Genomic DNA, 15541 nt, shown 5'->3' with positions numbered 1-15541 from the left:
AATTTTGAGTGGAAAATTATTTGTCACAGGTGTCAACATGAAAACTTAGTAGAACTACTTGGTTTCTCAAGTGATGGAGATGACCTCTGCTTAGTGTATGTTTACATGCCCAATGGTTCATTGCTAGACAGACTGTCTTGCTTGGTAAGATGTTTGTTCATCACATTGTTAGGCTTTATGTTTCTGTGTTGGGATACTGATATTTACTTTGTGACAGGATCATTTAAACTGTATTAGTCTTAATATTTTTCCTGGTCTGTGAAAACTATACAGTTGGTATGTAAACAACTGGAATTGCCTAGCAGGTGATAATCTAAAATGTAAAAATATCAGTCAAGGCTAGACTTTGAAGATGCTCTTATATATTTTTATTGTTAAATAAGAAATACTAATCCCCATTTGATTTTATTTAGAGATTATTTTTTAACAACTTAAAAAGTGATATTTGTAAATTCTTAGCAATGTAATATAATTGTCAGTAGCTGCTTAGAAAAAATCTTATTGTATATTTTCATAGATTTTTTTTATCCTCCTCTTTTTTTTTAATTGGTTTGTTTCTTACTTCATAAGGATGATACTCCACCACTCTCTTGGTGCAAAAGATGCAAGATTGCTCAGGGTGCAGCTAATGGCCTCAGTTATTTACATGAAAACCATCATATTCATAGAGATATTAAAAGGTAAATGCTACCTTTACAAAGCTTTAGGAAAACTGTCTTAAAGAATAATTTTCTCTCACTCTTTCTATTCACTATTCACATGCACGTCTTAACCTGGAGCACTCCATGAAAGCTCTCCTCACTAAGGATGTCTGTAATCTGCCTTATTTCAAACCCAGTGACCTATTTCCAGCATTCATCCTAATTTACCTTTTTAAAAAGAATAGTATGTTTTTCTGTTCTTCTTGACCATTTTTGCTATGTCAAGATTATTTTCCTTCTTATTTTCTGGATCACTGCTCTTTTCTGAATCACTTTTATCCTCCACAGGTACATTTCAGTTATCTTTCTTGTTATGTATTTAGTTAGTTAACAAATATTAGTTGAACACTTACGACATGATAGGTACTGTAGATGGTATAGTTAGCAAAAGTAGCATTTGTAGCATCTGACAGCAATCAAATAATCACAAAATAATAACAGAACTTTAGTGTATAGTCTATAGTATTAGTATAAAGAAGAGTTCCCTGAGGAAATGATATTTAAGCTGAGATCCAAAGAATGAACAGGAAATAAGTAGGCACAATTTGAGGGCAGCCACAGAAAATGGGGAAAGAGCATTCTAGGAAGAAGGAACCACATATGTGAGACCAGTGTTGAAAGGGAACGTGGGAGCATGAAGAATTACAGGAAGTGAAATAAATGACTGAAGTGCGGAAATTCAAGGGGTGATTGATGTAAGATAAAATTATGGAAGTAGGCAGAGAGCTAAGCCCTGTAGGACCTAATAGACCAAAATAAGGACATTAATTTTATCACAGGTGTAATCAGATGCCATTGAAAAATTGTAAGTAAGAATGTGGCACCACATTTAAGTTTTGAGAAGATCACTTTGACTTGAGTGTGGAGAACAGTTTGTAAGAAGGGGTAGCTTGGAGCCTATCATAGAAGGCTTGGTGGTAGCAGTTCATATGAAGAGACATGAACAGATTTGAGAGCTTAAGATGGCAAGTCTTGCTGATTCTTGGCTGCAGGGGCATCAGGGAGAGTGACATATCAGGAGTGACACCAGGATTTATGGCTTCCAGAACTGAATTCTGGAATGACTGTGACATGATTCACTTATAGAGAAAGCACTGAAAGAGGACCAGGTTTGGGGTGGAAAATGTGAGTTCTCTTTTGTGCATGTTGTGTTAGAGGTTCCTTTAAGATATAGAAGTGAGTAGAGATGTTAATCAGTGTGATGTACATGTTGGAGCTGAAAGAAGTCTGAGCTGAAGACATCAATTTGTGTATTACTTGCATATGGGTGTTAATTGAAGAGCTATCATATGGTTGTCTTCACTTTAAGAGAGAACTAGATTAGGAAAAGTTCCCAAGATTTAGTACTGAGGAAATTCAAGACTTAATGGCCAAGTAGAAGAGAATGAGTCTAGAAAGGAATCTAAGAAAGTATTGCAAGTAAGCTGAAAACCAGGAGAGTGTGGTATCCCTGAGAACAAGGAAAGAGAGTTTCCCTAGAAGGACTAGTCAAAAGTGTCAATTGCTTTTTTAGAGGTCAGGATAAGGACTGAAAAATATGGCATTTTAAAAAAAATTTTTTAAATGAGGCATTTGATTAGTGCCATGAAGGTCCTTAGTGACTTAATGGAGACCTACTTCCATGTAGTAATTGGGTCAGAATTCAGGTTGTAGTTGAGCAGAGAATGGGAGCGAGAAAACTGAGAGGTGAGTATAGACAGTCTGATAAGACGTTTAGCCCATGAAGAGGGATAACTGGAAATTAGTGTGTCATTCAGGAAGCTTTTTTTTTAAGATGGCAGAGACTAAAGCATGTTTTTGTGTCTATGGGAAGAAGGAGGTGATAGAACAGAAGAGAGAAATGAGATAATTTATAGCATAAGGTTCCTGAGAATGTAGAAGGGAGTCCAAGTAGAGGGACTAGCCTCAGATAAGAGAAGAGACACCATCTCCCATCCCTTACACATTGGTGTATTCCAGTTGGTGTGTTCTTACCTCATCGTCTCTTTGGTTCATCCTACATATTCTTGCTGAGTGATATATTGACTTTAACTTCTACCTCTATGTGGGCAACTCTCAAATCGGTATCATTAGCCTCCAGTCCTATATTTTCAGTGTTTACAGACCAAATCACCCCACCAAGATGTCCCACAGCAGCCCGTAAGTCAACATGTCAGAAATCACTCATTCCTCTTCCAACACAAGTTCTTCCTTCTGTATTTCTTTCCTAATCAAATGAAGTCAGTATTCATCCTGTCTCCCAAGCTAAAGACTTTCTCATTCCGCATATCATACAAATTACAAAGTTCTATTGAGTGTGCCTCAAAATTTGCACCTCCTTTTTCTCCCCAGCCTTTATTTACACTCTATCTCTTGTTTGCTTTATTACAAACTTTCCTGGTCATCCTTTAACCAGTCTGTACCAGTTCTCATCTATGCAGTACTATACTGACAGGTTGTGGTCCTAAAAATCAAGTCTGATAACATCAATTCCCTACTATGAACCCATTAGCTGGTATCCTGCTGCTCACAGGATAAAGTTCAAGCTCTCCTCATGTTCCACTGACACCAGTTTCTTCAAATTGATCATATGTTTTTTGTTTTCATCACTGTGTTCATGTTGCTCCATTTATCTGAGATGCCTTTCTTTCCTTCTTTTAATCTCAACTTGTAACAGTCCTTCAAGACTATGCACTCTTTTCACCTTCTACTTGGAATTTTCTGCAGTTCTTCCAGACACATGGTTGTTCTCTCAGAATTTTGTGCCTAATATCACCATTATGAATACTTACTGGATTTTAAAAAATTATTCCTATACCTTTGTTACAGATAAGATTCGAAGATAGCCCCCATGCCCAGCCCTGAGCTTAAATACTATAAAACATTGGGGGTCCTCAATAAAGTTTTGTTGAATGAAAGTATGAGTGTAGGAGCACATGCATAAAATGAATGAATGAAGGTCTTTTAGCCATATTCTTTCCTCTTCAAAAGATTTCAGATAATACCCCCCAAGAAATGAAATAAATAATTAAGAAACTTTAGTTGAAAATTTGTTTTTAAATGAATTGGGATATTTTAGGAAAGGAATTAAGAAGGGTGCTTTAGGACACTTTGAGGGAAGTTACCTTGTAATAAATTATTTGTGAAATAATAAAAATATCTCTCACTAATATCAACAGCTTTATTTCACTTTTATTCTCCTTAGATTTTCCCTCAAGAAACAATAAGGAAAAGAAGACAATTTTATTTCTCTTTAGCTTTAATCTGAAATTCTCATTTGTTTACACAAATTGCAGGCTTTTATGATGTATATTATAAAGTGGGATACTGTATAAATACAAACATTCATACACCTACCTAAGGAACTATTTGATTTGCTTGAAAAGAAAAACTTTTTTTCAGTGCAAATATCTTACTAGACGAAGACTTTACAGCCAAAATATCTGACTTTGGGCTTGCACGGGCTTCTGAGAAGTTTGCCCAAACAGTCCTGACAAGCAGAATTGTGGGAACAACAGCTTACATGGCACCAGAAGCTTTGCGAGGAGAAATAACAGCCAAATCTGACATCTACAGCTTTGGTGTGGTAAGTTTCATATATATATATATGTACACACACACACACACACACACACACATACACACACATATAAAATAATATATATATAATTAGTAACAATAATCATTCTGGCTGTACTTGTGAAATTGAAATAGAATATTTTGAATACACCTGTGTTGCTTAGCTCTCTTACATAAAGATTAAAATTGTTCACTTTAACCTCTAGTTAAATGAGAAAGTTATAAAAACTACTCTGAATTTGTAAAACTTTTAAATTGATTTCTGAAATTACTGCAAGAAATAACTTTTTGCCACATGAATTAATATGAAACTTGAATTAATGCATAAAACAAATTGTGTCATACAGTATGCACTTTAATGTCATGTTTTAAAAATGAAATATTTTTTGAAGGAAATATGCTTTGGCATTTTCTGATCTACCAGTCTGTTCCTAATAACTTTTATTATGGTATGAGGAGTGGATGGGAGTGGTTGGAGAAATTGGGTGCTTCTTTATCTTATTTATTCATATGTGTTTGATTTACGGATATTTATCTTCATAGTACTGTGAAGTTAAGGCACAGGGTTCTAGGATATGCCTGAGGTTTAGAAAATAATATTCTCCTAAGAACCAGAGAAAATTATTCTTGTGAAAAATCCTCTGCAAGACAGGAAAAGCAGTGTCCAGAACACATGTTGAGGGGGTGCTGATTGTTTAGTAAGTTGCCAGTAGAAAAGAACTGCTTGTGGGTATGGGTGGGATCCAAGGTGTCCGGGAAGAAAGAGTGGTCAGAAATGACCACAGCTCGTGTTCTTTCCGCTTTCATGCCTAAAGGGCATAATGCAGTGTGTGGAAATTGTCCATCAGATTTCATAATCAAGAGTTATGTTCCTTCTAGTTTCTATATGTTGTCTTGAGTCATATTAATGGATTTTACTTTCTTCTTAGGTTTTACTAGAAATAATAACTGGACTTCCAGCTGTGGATGAACACCGTGAACCTCAGTTATTGGTAATTGAAAGATTTCAGTTTTTCCAGTCCTTTTCTGTATGCATTTAGAATCTAAATTTCTGTGGGTAAATTTGGTATCTAGAAATGTCATTTTCTATTGGCAGTCTTTCTGTTGGCAATTACGTAGTGGCATATGGAAAGAGCATCAAGTATTTCTAATCTCAGCTCTGCCTTGAAATATTTGTGAAGCTTGGAAAAGACACATATATTCTATGTTCTAGTTTCTTTGTGTCTAAAATCACAATAGGGCTATATGATTTATGAGGTCTCCTCCAGTATATGTTTATTTTGTTACTTTCATGGTGATTACTAATAGCAGAGAGGAAAAGCAACATTTGCTTCCTTTGAAATTTATATCAGAATAGAATTGCTAATAAAATTATTTATCCATTTCTATTATGGAGTATTTTTTAATAAAGTTATCATAGAAAATTTTACCTGTGTGTTATATTAGGCATTCATTGACGATTACATAAATAGACTAACTGAATGCTAAAACTATAGGAAAATTATGCCATGCCTTTTTTTTCCTATATATTAAATTTTAAGCACTTGGAGAGTCTTCTAATAAAATTAAAGACTTACAGAAATACCTAGTACTATATATAAGTTTTTCTTAAAATTAGTTAAATAACTACACTGACTTTATTCTAATTTATGTGTTCTAATGGAACAAGCCAGTGTGACAAATTCAGACAACATGTGTATACCAGATTATTCCCCTAGAATGAGGATTAGAAAGTCAAAAGGTATAATATATTTGCTCAAAGGCTTGGTGCCATACTTTTAAGAAATACCATAAGTATAATATCTCTATATTACAATATTGCTACAAGTGTCCCTTATAAAACTATATATTACAAAGCTTTCCATGGGTTCCTGGATATGTACTAATGAATATTACATGCTATATAGTATTTCACATTAAAATATATTTATAAAACATAGTTGTGAAAAGTTAATATTTTTGTAATATTTCATAATATTTTACAGTAGCACATAGTGAAATTTTGTCTTATCAAAGAAATAAAATCCTCTGTCCCATTGGTTCTTGGAGGTCAGGAAAGAAGCCTGGGCTGGAGTTACAATTTTTGAGCTGTTCGTGTACAGGCATGCCAAAGTTTTGTGTGTTGATTGGATTATACAGAGAAAGTGTGTAGGTGAAAAATATAGGAGGAAAAAATTACCGCAAAGTAGGGTTTTAAATGACAAATTTATTCTCTCATAGTTCTGGAAGCCAGAAGTCTGAAATAAAAATTTTGTCAGGGCTACATTCCCTCTGGAGACTCTAGGGGAGAGTCTTCCCTTGCCTCTTCTAGCTTCCAGGGGCTGTTGACATTCCTTGACTTGTATGCACATCCCTCCAATTTCTGCCTCTGTGATCACATTGTCTTCTCCTTTGTGTCTTTTTTTTTCTTCTTTCTGTCTCTTAAACAGATGCTTGTCATTGGATTTAGGGCCCACCTGGGTAATCCAGGATGATCTCATCTCAAAATGCTTAGCTTAATTACATCTGCAAAGACCTTTTCTCCAAATACAGTCACATTCACAGGTTCTGGGGATTAGGACTTGGACATATCTTTTGGGGGCTACCGCTCAACCCACTACACCATCCTAGTCCTCCACCTCTCTCCCGATTGATTATCTTTTCATCGTGGCCCTGCCCCCTTTCTCTTCCTTGCTCTTTCTCTTTGATTCAACAGTGTGAGTACACATAGAGAAGTGTGCCTGTGCAGGGAGGGGCTCTGCATTCAGAGGCTGGAATCGCATCATCAGAAGCACAGCAAAGAAGCAGACCTCCTTGTGCTGGCCGCCAGTAAATACTGCTGAGTACATGAGAGCAATTAGCTCAGTCACATAAATACAAAAACCAATAGGCGGGTTTCCCTGGTGGCGCAGTGGTTGAGAGTCAGCCTGACAATGCAGGGGACACGGGTTCGTGCCCCGGTCCAGGAAGATCCCACATGCCGCGGAGCGGCTGGGCCTATGAGCCATGGCCGCTGAGCCTGCACGTCCAGAGCCTGTGCTCCGCAACGTGAGAGGCCACAACAGTGAGAGCCCCGCGTACCGCAAAAAAAAAAAAAAAAAAAAAAAAGGCAAATGGCTGAAAGTTTCTAGGAGGGAGGTATATATGTATGCATAAGTAAGTAAGTAAATAAATAGAGTTTCTCCTAGATGTCTTCAATTCTTAATAAGGTTACAACGGTAGATAGTAAACTAAGAGTAAGTGTTATTATGATGTAGATTAAATAATTTAAATGTATTCTTTTATAATATAATTGATAATATAGGTTAATTATAATATTATTTATTTATAAATGCATTTATAAATTTATCTGATTTGTTTCCCTTTTATTTGACACTCAAAGTTTTAACACTTGTCTTAAAGCTGGATATTAAAGAAGAAATTGAAGATGAAGAAAAGACAATTGAAGATTATATTGATACAAAGATGAATGACATTGATCCCACTTCCATTGAAACTATGTACTCTGTTGCCAGTCAATGTCTGCATGAAAAGAAAAATAAAAGACCAGACATTAAGAAGGTAATTTTTTTTACATATATTTAAAAAGTGAAGGAGGTGGGGTTTGTCATTTTTTCCTAAGTGTACATTTCAAACCAACTATTTAATGTGGTTCTTTTGTTTTTTCTATCTTTCTTTCTTTATAAAAGGTTCAACAACTGCTGCAAGAAATCACAGCTTCTTAAAACTTTACTGGAATAGACTCTTGGGTTTTTATATACAGCTATCTAAATCATTTTTTAAACTAAGATTTTTTTGTAAGCATTCTTCTTTACCTTTGACAAGGCAGCATGATGAAGTGCAGTGGTTATTAAAGCTTGTGTAGAAGCCCCAATATATAGAACAAACAAAAGTAGAGCCACTGTAGCAACACTTAGCCCTACTTTCACTCTGAGGTCTTACCGTAATCCCTGAGATCTCCTTGGAACCTTACCAAACACAGTATGGAAACTCAGAATTAACAAAAAAGAGGACTGAACTATAGGGTGAAAAGACCCTGGGCTGAAGCCTGACTCCACTACTAATTTTCTGTAAAGCTTTGGGCAACCTCTTAGCTGCTTTGAACCTTGGTTTTTTCACCTGTAACGTTGGACTAATTATCTACTGTGCCTCTCTGACAGGTAGTCATGAAAATCAAGTGATGCAGAATATGTACAGGCACTTTGTAACTTGTAAAGTGATATAAAATTTAATGTTTACATAAATGATTATAAAATCCTATTACAGTCATTTGTTTATAGGGTCATGTTCACAGTGTGCTATTTTAAGCAATCATTCACCATAAGCCAGTTATGCCCTGATGATACTCCCATGATGATATGGCCATTGTTAGATTATGTTATATGGGAAATTTGAAAGCATTTTGCAGATGCAGTTACAGTCCCTCATCAGCTGACTTTGACTGTCAATAAGGAGATGCTCCTTTGGGGGCTGGACCTAATAAGGTGAGCTTAGAAGAGCTTACAAGAAGTCCAAGAGATTCTCCTGTAGGCCTTGAGGTAAGCTACCATGTTGTAGGAAGGCCACATTGGCTAAGATCTATGGGTGGCCTTTAGGAGATGAAAGCTATCTTCCAGCTATCAGCCAGCAAGACAAAATTGGAACCTTCATTGTACAGCCTCAAGAAACTGAATTCTTCCAACAACCTAAATTAGCTTAAAAGAGTGCTCCAAACTTCAGATGATACCATAGCCCCCGCTGACACCTAAATTTCGGCCTTGTGAGAACCTCAGTAGCAAACATGGACTTCTGTGCCTGGACATGCAGAATTGTGAGATAATAAATAAGTTGCTATAAGCCACCAAGTTTGTGGTAATTTTTTATGCAGCAATAGAAAATGAATACAGATATTCTCATGATGATTCTCCAACAGGGATACCCCATCATGTTCACAGGTTCTGTCCACAATACCAAGTATCTGCAATTATTCATTCATTCAATAATCTTGGTATCATTAGTTCTTTCATTAACACACTCAAAACAAGAGTATGTAGAGTGAGCTATAGTAGAAGATGATCATCCTCTATATTGTACTGTTTAGACCTTCCTAAATGCTTTCTTGGGAAACAGAGATAGTATTGTTTTCAAATCACCTTTATAAACTAAGCATTTAAGCAAAAAACATTTGCTAGTTGAAAAGCAAAATAAATAAAATGACTTGGTCACATTAATCTCAACAGGAACTCACATAATTTGAGGCACAGTATGGCTTATAACCCTGAAAATAATAATGTTATTTTAAAATATAATGAGGGACTTCCCTGGTGGTCCAGTGGTTAAAACTCCATGCTCCCAATGCAGGGGACACGGGTTCGATCCCTGGTTGGGGAACTAAGATCCCTCATGCCCCGTGGCATGGCCAAATAAAATAAAATTATTAAAAAAAATTTTTTTAATAAAATATAATGGGGCTTCCCTGGTGGCGTGGGGCGGCCCATGAGTTAACTATTACTTGAAATAAAAGCATATATGTAAAATGCCATGGATGTAGCTGTGGTTATGGTCTGTGACCAAACCATATTAAAAATTTTTAAATGAGTAACCTGTTTCATTGATTTTGAAAATTTCACAGTATAATTTGGTAGATGTTTCCATTCCATCAAATGGAATTGATATCAGACTTTCCAAAATTAGGCATCGCTTCTCTCTCAGGATAAGACTGTACCTTAACTCTTTTGAGAGCCACAATACAGTCAATCCAAGATTCCAAAGCAAGATTCCACACGGTTTCATGCCTGATGGTGTGTGATGCATTGTGGACCCTTGAACTTGTGTGACTCACTTAACTCTAGGAATGAACAGCAGGGGGGTTGCCCTCAGCTTGCAGCTGAGCAGGACTTGACTAAAGTTCTGAGGACAATAATGTACAGGCTCTTTTCACTGTTTCCTCAAGGCAGAATTTAATGGCCTGTGGCATGGATCGAGAAAATATGAGAAATGATTAACAAGGACCTAGAAGAACTAAAAAACAAACAGTGATGGACAACACAATGAATGAAATGAAAAATACACTAGAAGGAATCAATAGCAAAATAACTGAGACAGAAGAATTAATAAGTGAGCTGGAAGACAGAATGGTGGAAATGACTGCCAAGGAGCAGAATAATTAAAAAAGAATGAAAACAGGGCTTCCCTGGTGGCACAGTGGTTGAGAGTCCGCCTGCCGATGTAGGGGACACGGGTTCGTGCCCCAGTCTGGGAGGATCCCAAATGCCACGGAGCGGCTGGGCCCGTGAGCCATGGCCACTGAGCCTGCACGTCCGGAGCCTGTGCTCGACAACGGGAGAGGCCACAACAGTGAGAGGCCCGCGTACAGCAAAAAAAAAAAAAAGAATGAAAAGAAATGAGGACAGTCTCAGAGACCTCTGAGACAACATTAAATGAACCAACATTTGAATTATGTGTCCCAGAAGAAGAAGACAAAGAGAAAGGGTCTGAGAAAATATCTGATGAGATTACAGTCAAAAACCCCATAACATGGGAAAGGAAATAGCCATCCAAGCTCAGGAAGCACAGAGAGTCCCATACAGGATAAATGCAAGGAGAAACACACCAAAGCACATATTAATTAAACTAACAAAAATTAAATTCAAAGAAAAACATTGAAAGCAGCAAGGAAAAAGGAAAAAATAACATACAAGGGAATCCCCATAAAGTTATCAGCTGATCTTTCAGCAGAAACTCTGCAGGCCAGAAGGGAGTGGCAGAATATAATTAAAGGAATGAAAGGGAAAAACCTATAACCAAGATTACTCCACACAGCAAGGATCTCATTCAGATCTGACAGAGAAATCAAAAGCTTTACAAGCAAGCAAAAGCTAAGAGAATTCAGCACCACCAAATCAGCCTTACAACAAATGCTAAAGGAACTTCTCTAGGTAGGAAACACAAGAGAAAAAAAAAAGACCTACAAAAACAAACCCAAAACAATAAAGAAAATGGTAATAGGAACATACATATCGATAATTACCTTAAATGCAAATGGCATAGATGTTCCAACCAACAGACACGGACTGATTGAATAGAAAGAAAAACAAGACTCATATATATGCTATCTCCAAGAGACCCACTTCAGACCTAGAGACACATATAGACTGAAAGTGAGGGGATGGAAGAATATATTCCATGCAAATGGAAATGAAAAGTAAGCTGGAGTAGCAATACTTATATCAGACAAAATAGACTTTAAAATAAAGACTGTTACAAGAGATAAGGAAGGACACTATGTAATGATCAAGGGATCAATCCAAACAGAAGATATAACAATTGTAAATATTTATGCACCCAACATAGGAGCACCTCAATACATAAGGCAAATGCTAACAGCCATAAAAGGGGAAATCGACCGTAACACAATCATAGTAGGGGACTTTAACACCCCATTTTCACCAATGGACAGATCATCCAAACTGAAAATATATAAGAAAACAGAAGCTTTAAATGACATTAAACAAGATGCACTTAATTGATATTTGTAGGACATTCCATGCAAAAACAACAGAATACACTTTCTTCTCAAGTGCTCATGGAACATTCTCCAGGATAGATCACATCTTGGGTCACAAATCAAGCCTCGGTAAACTTAAGAAAATTTAAATTGTATCAAGCATATTTTCTGACCACAACGCTATGAAATTAGAAAGCAATTACAGGAAAAATAGTGTAAAAAACACTAACAGTGGGCTTCCCTGGTGGTGCAGTGGTTGAGAGTCTGCCTGCTGATGGAAGGGACACAGGTTCATGCCCCGGTCTGGGAAGATCCCACATGCCACGGAGCGGCTGGGCCCATGAGCCATGGCCACTGAGCCTGCACGTCCAGAGCCTGTGCTCCACAACAGGAGAGGCCACAACAGTGAGAGGCCTGCGTACCGCAAAAAAAAAAAAAAAAGCAAACAATAAAAAACACAAACATATGGAGACTAAACAATATGCTACTAAATAACAAAGAGATCACTCAAGAAATCAAAGAGGAAATCAAAAACACATAGAAACAAATGACAATGAGAACACATGACCCAAAACCTATGGGATGCACCAAAAGCAGTCCTAAGAAACTTGACAGCAAATTAATCCTACCTCAAGAAAAAAGAAAAATCTCAAACAACCTAACCTTACACCTAAAGCGACTGGAGAAAGAACAAACAAAACCCAAAGCTAGTAGAAGTAAAGAAATCACAAAAATCAGAGCAGAAATAAATGAAATAGAAGTGAAGAAAACAGTAGCAAAAATTAATGAAACTAAAAGCTGGTTCTTTGAAAAGATAAACAAAATAGGTAAACCTTTAGCCAGACTCATCAAGAAAAAGAGGGAGAGGACTCAAATCAGTAAAATTAGAAATTAAAAAGGAGAAGTTACAACTGACACCACAGAAATACAAAAAATCATAAGAGACTACTACAAGCAACTCTATGCCAATAAAATGGACAACCTGGAAGAAATGGAAAAATTTTAAGAAAGGTGCAACCTTCCAAGACTGAACCAGGAAGAAATAGAAAATATGAACAGACTAATCACAAGTAATGCAATTGAAACTGCGATTAAAAATCTTCCAAAACGGGCTTCCCTGGTGGCGCAGTGGTTGAGAGTCCGCCTGCCGATGCAGGGGACATGGGTTCATGCCCCGGTCCGGGAAGATTCCACATGCCATGGAGTGGCTAGGCCCATGAGCCATGGCCGCTGAGCCTGCACATCCAGAGCATTTACAGGTTCCAGAAAATAGGACAAATCTCAATGAATTTCAAAATATTTAAATCGTACAAAGCATGTATTCCAACCACAGGAGAATGAAATTAGAAATTAATAACAGAAGGAAATTTGGGGAATTCACCAATATGTGTAAATTAAACAAAACACTCTTAAATAGCCAATGAGTAAAGAAGGAATCATGAGGCAAATTATAAAATACTTTGAGAGGAATGAAAAACACACAACAAAACTCATGCAGCAAAAGCAGTGCCCAAAGTAGACACAAAAATTTCCCCCCAGAATTCTAGCAAGCTGAATCCAGCAACATATAAATAGGATTACATACCAAAACCAAGTAGAATGTATCCCAGAAATGCAAAGTTGGTTCAGCATACAAAAATCAGTGACTATAAAACACCATTTAAATAGAATAAAAGACAAAACCCACATGATTACATCAATAGAGAAAGCATTTGACAAAATCCAACACTCACCAATTAAGAATAGAAGGTAACTTAACTTCCTCAATCTGATAAAGGCCATCTAAAACAAAATAAAACAAACACCCCCTCCCCCCATTAGTATCATATAGAATAGCCAAGAATAGCCAAAATATTATTTAAAAAAGAAGTACAAAGTTGAGGACTCACATTTCCCAGTTATGAAAATACAGTAATCAAAACAGTGTGATGCTGGCATAAGGACAGACATATAGATCAATGACATAGAATTGAAAGTCCAGAACTAAACTCTTACATATATGGTCAATCGTTTGCCAAGACCATTCCATGGAGGAAAGAATGTTTTTTTCAATAGATGGTGCTGGGACAATTGGATATCTACCTGGAAAAGAATGAGTAGGACCCTTACCTCACATCATATACAAAAATTAACTCAAAATGGGTGAAATACCTAAAGGTAAGAGCTAAAATTACAAAACTCTTAAAAGAAAACAGGTGTAAATATTTGTGACCCTGGATTAGGCAACTGTTTCTTAAATCTGACACCAAGAGTACAGAAAAAACAGAAAGAAAAAAAAGGATAAATTGGACTTCACCAAAATTCTAAACTTTTGTGTATCAAAGGACGTCACCCAAGAAAGTGAAAAGACAATCAATAGAATGGAATATGTGAAAATAATATGTGATTAGAATCTACTATCCAGAATATACAAAACACTCTTACAGGCAATAATAAAAATAATTTCAAAATAGGCAAAGGATTTGAATAGAAATTTCTCCAAGGAAGATATACAAATGGCCAATAAGCACATGAAAAGGTGCTCAGCAGCATTAGTCATTAGGGAAATACAAATCAAAACCACAATGAGATACCCCTATAGCTATTACAAATATTGGTGAGGATGTGGGGAAATTGGGAACTTTGTACATTGCTGATGGGAATATAAATGGTGCAGCCATTGTGGAAAATAGATTGGTAGCTCTTCACAAAGTTAAACATAGAATTACCAATGACACAGCAATTCCACTCCTGGGTGTGTATCCAAAAGAACTGAACACAGGTACTAAAAAAATACGTGTACACATCTGTTCATAGCTTCTCCCAGAACTGGCAAATGGTCCCAAGGAAGTAGTAGCCCTACATACTGGGTTCATCGCTTTGGATTTATGTTTTCTCCCATATCTTGGTTCTATATTTCATCACTACCTTAGTAGCACACTGATGCCTTTGAGCAGAATTTTTCCCCTAGTTTTCCTCAGGGAAAGGTTTGATCTGAATTACCCGATATTTTCCTAGTTTAAGTAGAATAATATTGATTCTATCCTGGATACTCTTCTTTCTAGACCTTTGTATCTTATCTACTTATGGAGTTTCAAATATCAGCCATATGCATATGGATAGATTCTTGTAGTTCTCATCTTTAGCCAACCAGTCTGAAATATATACCTTTCTCCCAAACAACTGCACTTCCTGGAATTTCTTGAACATGACATCTGTGTATCTGGGCATATGGTCGTCCATCTTTCTATTCCGCTTTGAATGCTCTTCCCTCTGCTGTCCCCCCGGCAAACTCATAACAGTTTTTTAAAATTCAATGCTGGTATCCACTCCACAGTCTTTTCTGATTCCCCATGCAGAAGTAGGTGCCTCTCCTCTGTGTTCCCACAGTATGCCAAGAATAATTAATAATAATAATGTTATGTACATTAATTTATAAACTTATAATTTTAAAAAATTATATGTTGCACTGTTTTTATTAAATAATTTAAGGACTATTAAAAATGCTTCCCCTATATTAACTTATCTCTCATAACAATCCTATGAATCTGATGACATTATTATTCACATTTTATAAATGAGGAAATTGAAGTGAAGTAACTTGCCCAAGATTATGCAGCTATTAAATTGCAGAGCTGGAATTTTAACTCAGGGATCTGACATCAGCCTGTAAACCTTTACTATACTCTCTGTCATCATATTGATCATAATCATCTTCTCTGTCATTTGCTGGGCTAACTGTTAATGCCAAGCATTATGTTAAAGGGCATGATCACATTTTAGAGCTCTATAATGTAGGTCCCATTTTTTTCTTATTGAGGAAATTGATGCCCCCAAA

General features: G+C 36.5%; 1 protein-coding gene across 4 annotated transcripts in view; it reads left to right on the top strand.

Annotated features, from left to right (window-relative positions):
• Positions 1–10500, top strand: part of IRAK4 (interleukin 1 receptor associated kinase 4) — a 31857-nt gene extending 21357 nt beyond the window's left edge. For 2 of the 4 annotated variants that reach the window (XM_070046554.1, XM_030835349.2), the window contains exons 7-12: positions 30–144; positions 571–680; positions 4083–4266; positions 5189–5251; positions 7641–7799; positions 7928–10500. In XM_070046554.1, coding sequence (XP_069902655.1) covers positions 30–144; positions 571–680; positions 4083–4266; positions 5189–5251; positions 7641–7799; positions 7928–7963 — 667 coding nt within the window. In that variant the 3' untranslated portion in view covers positions 7964–10500. Of the gene's footprint in view, positions 1–29; positions 145–570; positions 681–4082; positions 4267–5188; positions 5252–7620; positions 7800–7927 lie in introns of those variants that run through there. The other 2 variants (XM_060307068.1, XM_070046555.1) reach the window with 2 other exon arrangements.
• The last annotated feature ends 5041 nt before the right edge of the window (positions 10501–15541 follow it).

The sequence above is a fragment of the Globicephala melas genome, chromosome 10 (assembly GCF_963455315.2).
Source record: "Globicephala melas chromosome 10, mGloMel1.2, whole genome shotgun sequence".
Taxonomy (NCBI): Eukaryota; Metazoa; Chordata; class Mammalia; order Artiodactyla; family Delphinidae; genus Globicephala; species Globicephala melas.
The sequence above is the reverse complement of the archived record's forward strand: the minus strand, read 5'-3'. Positions and strand labels throughout refer to the sequence as shown.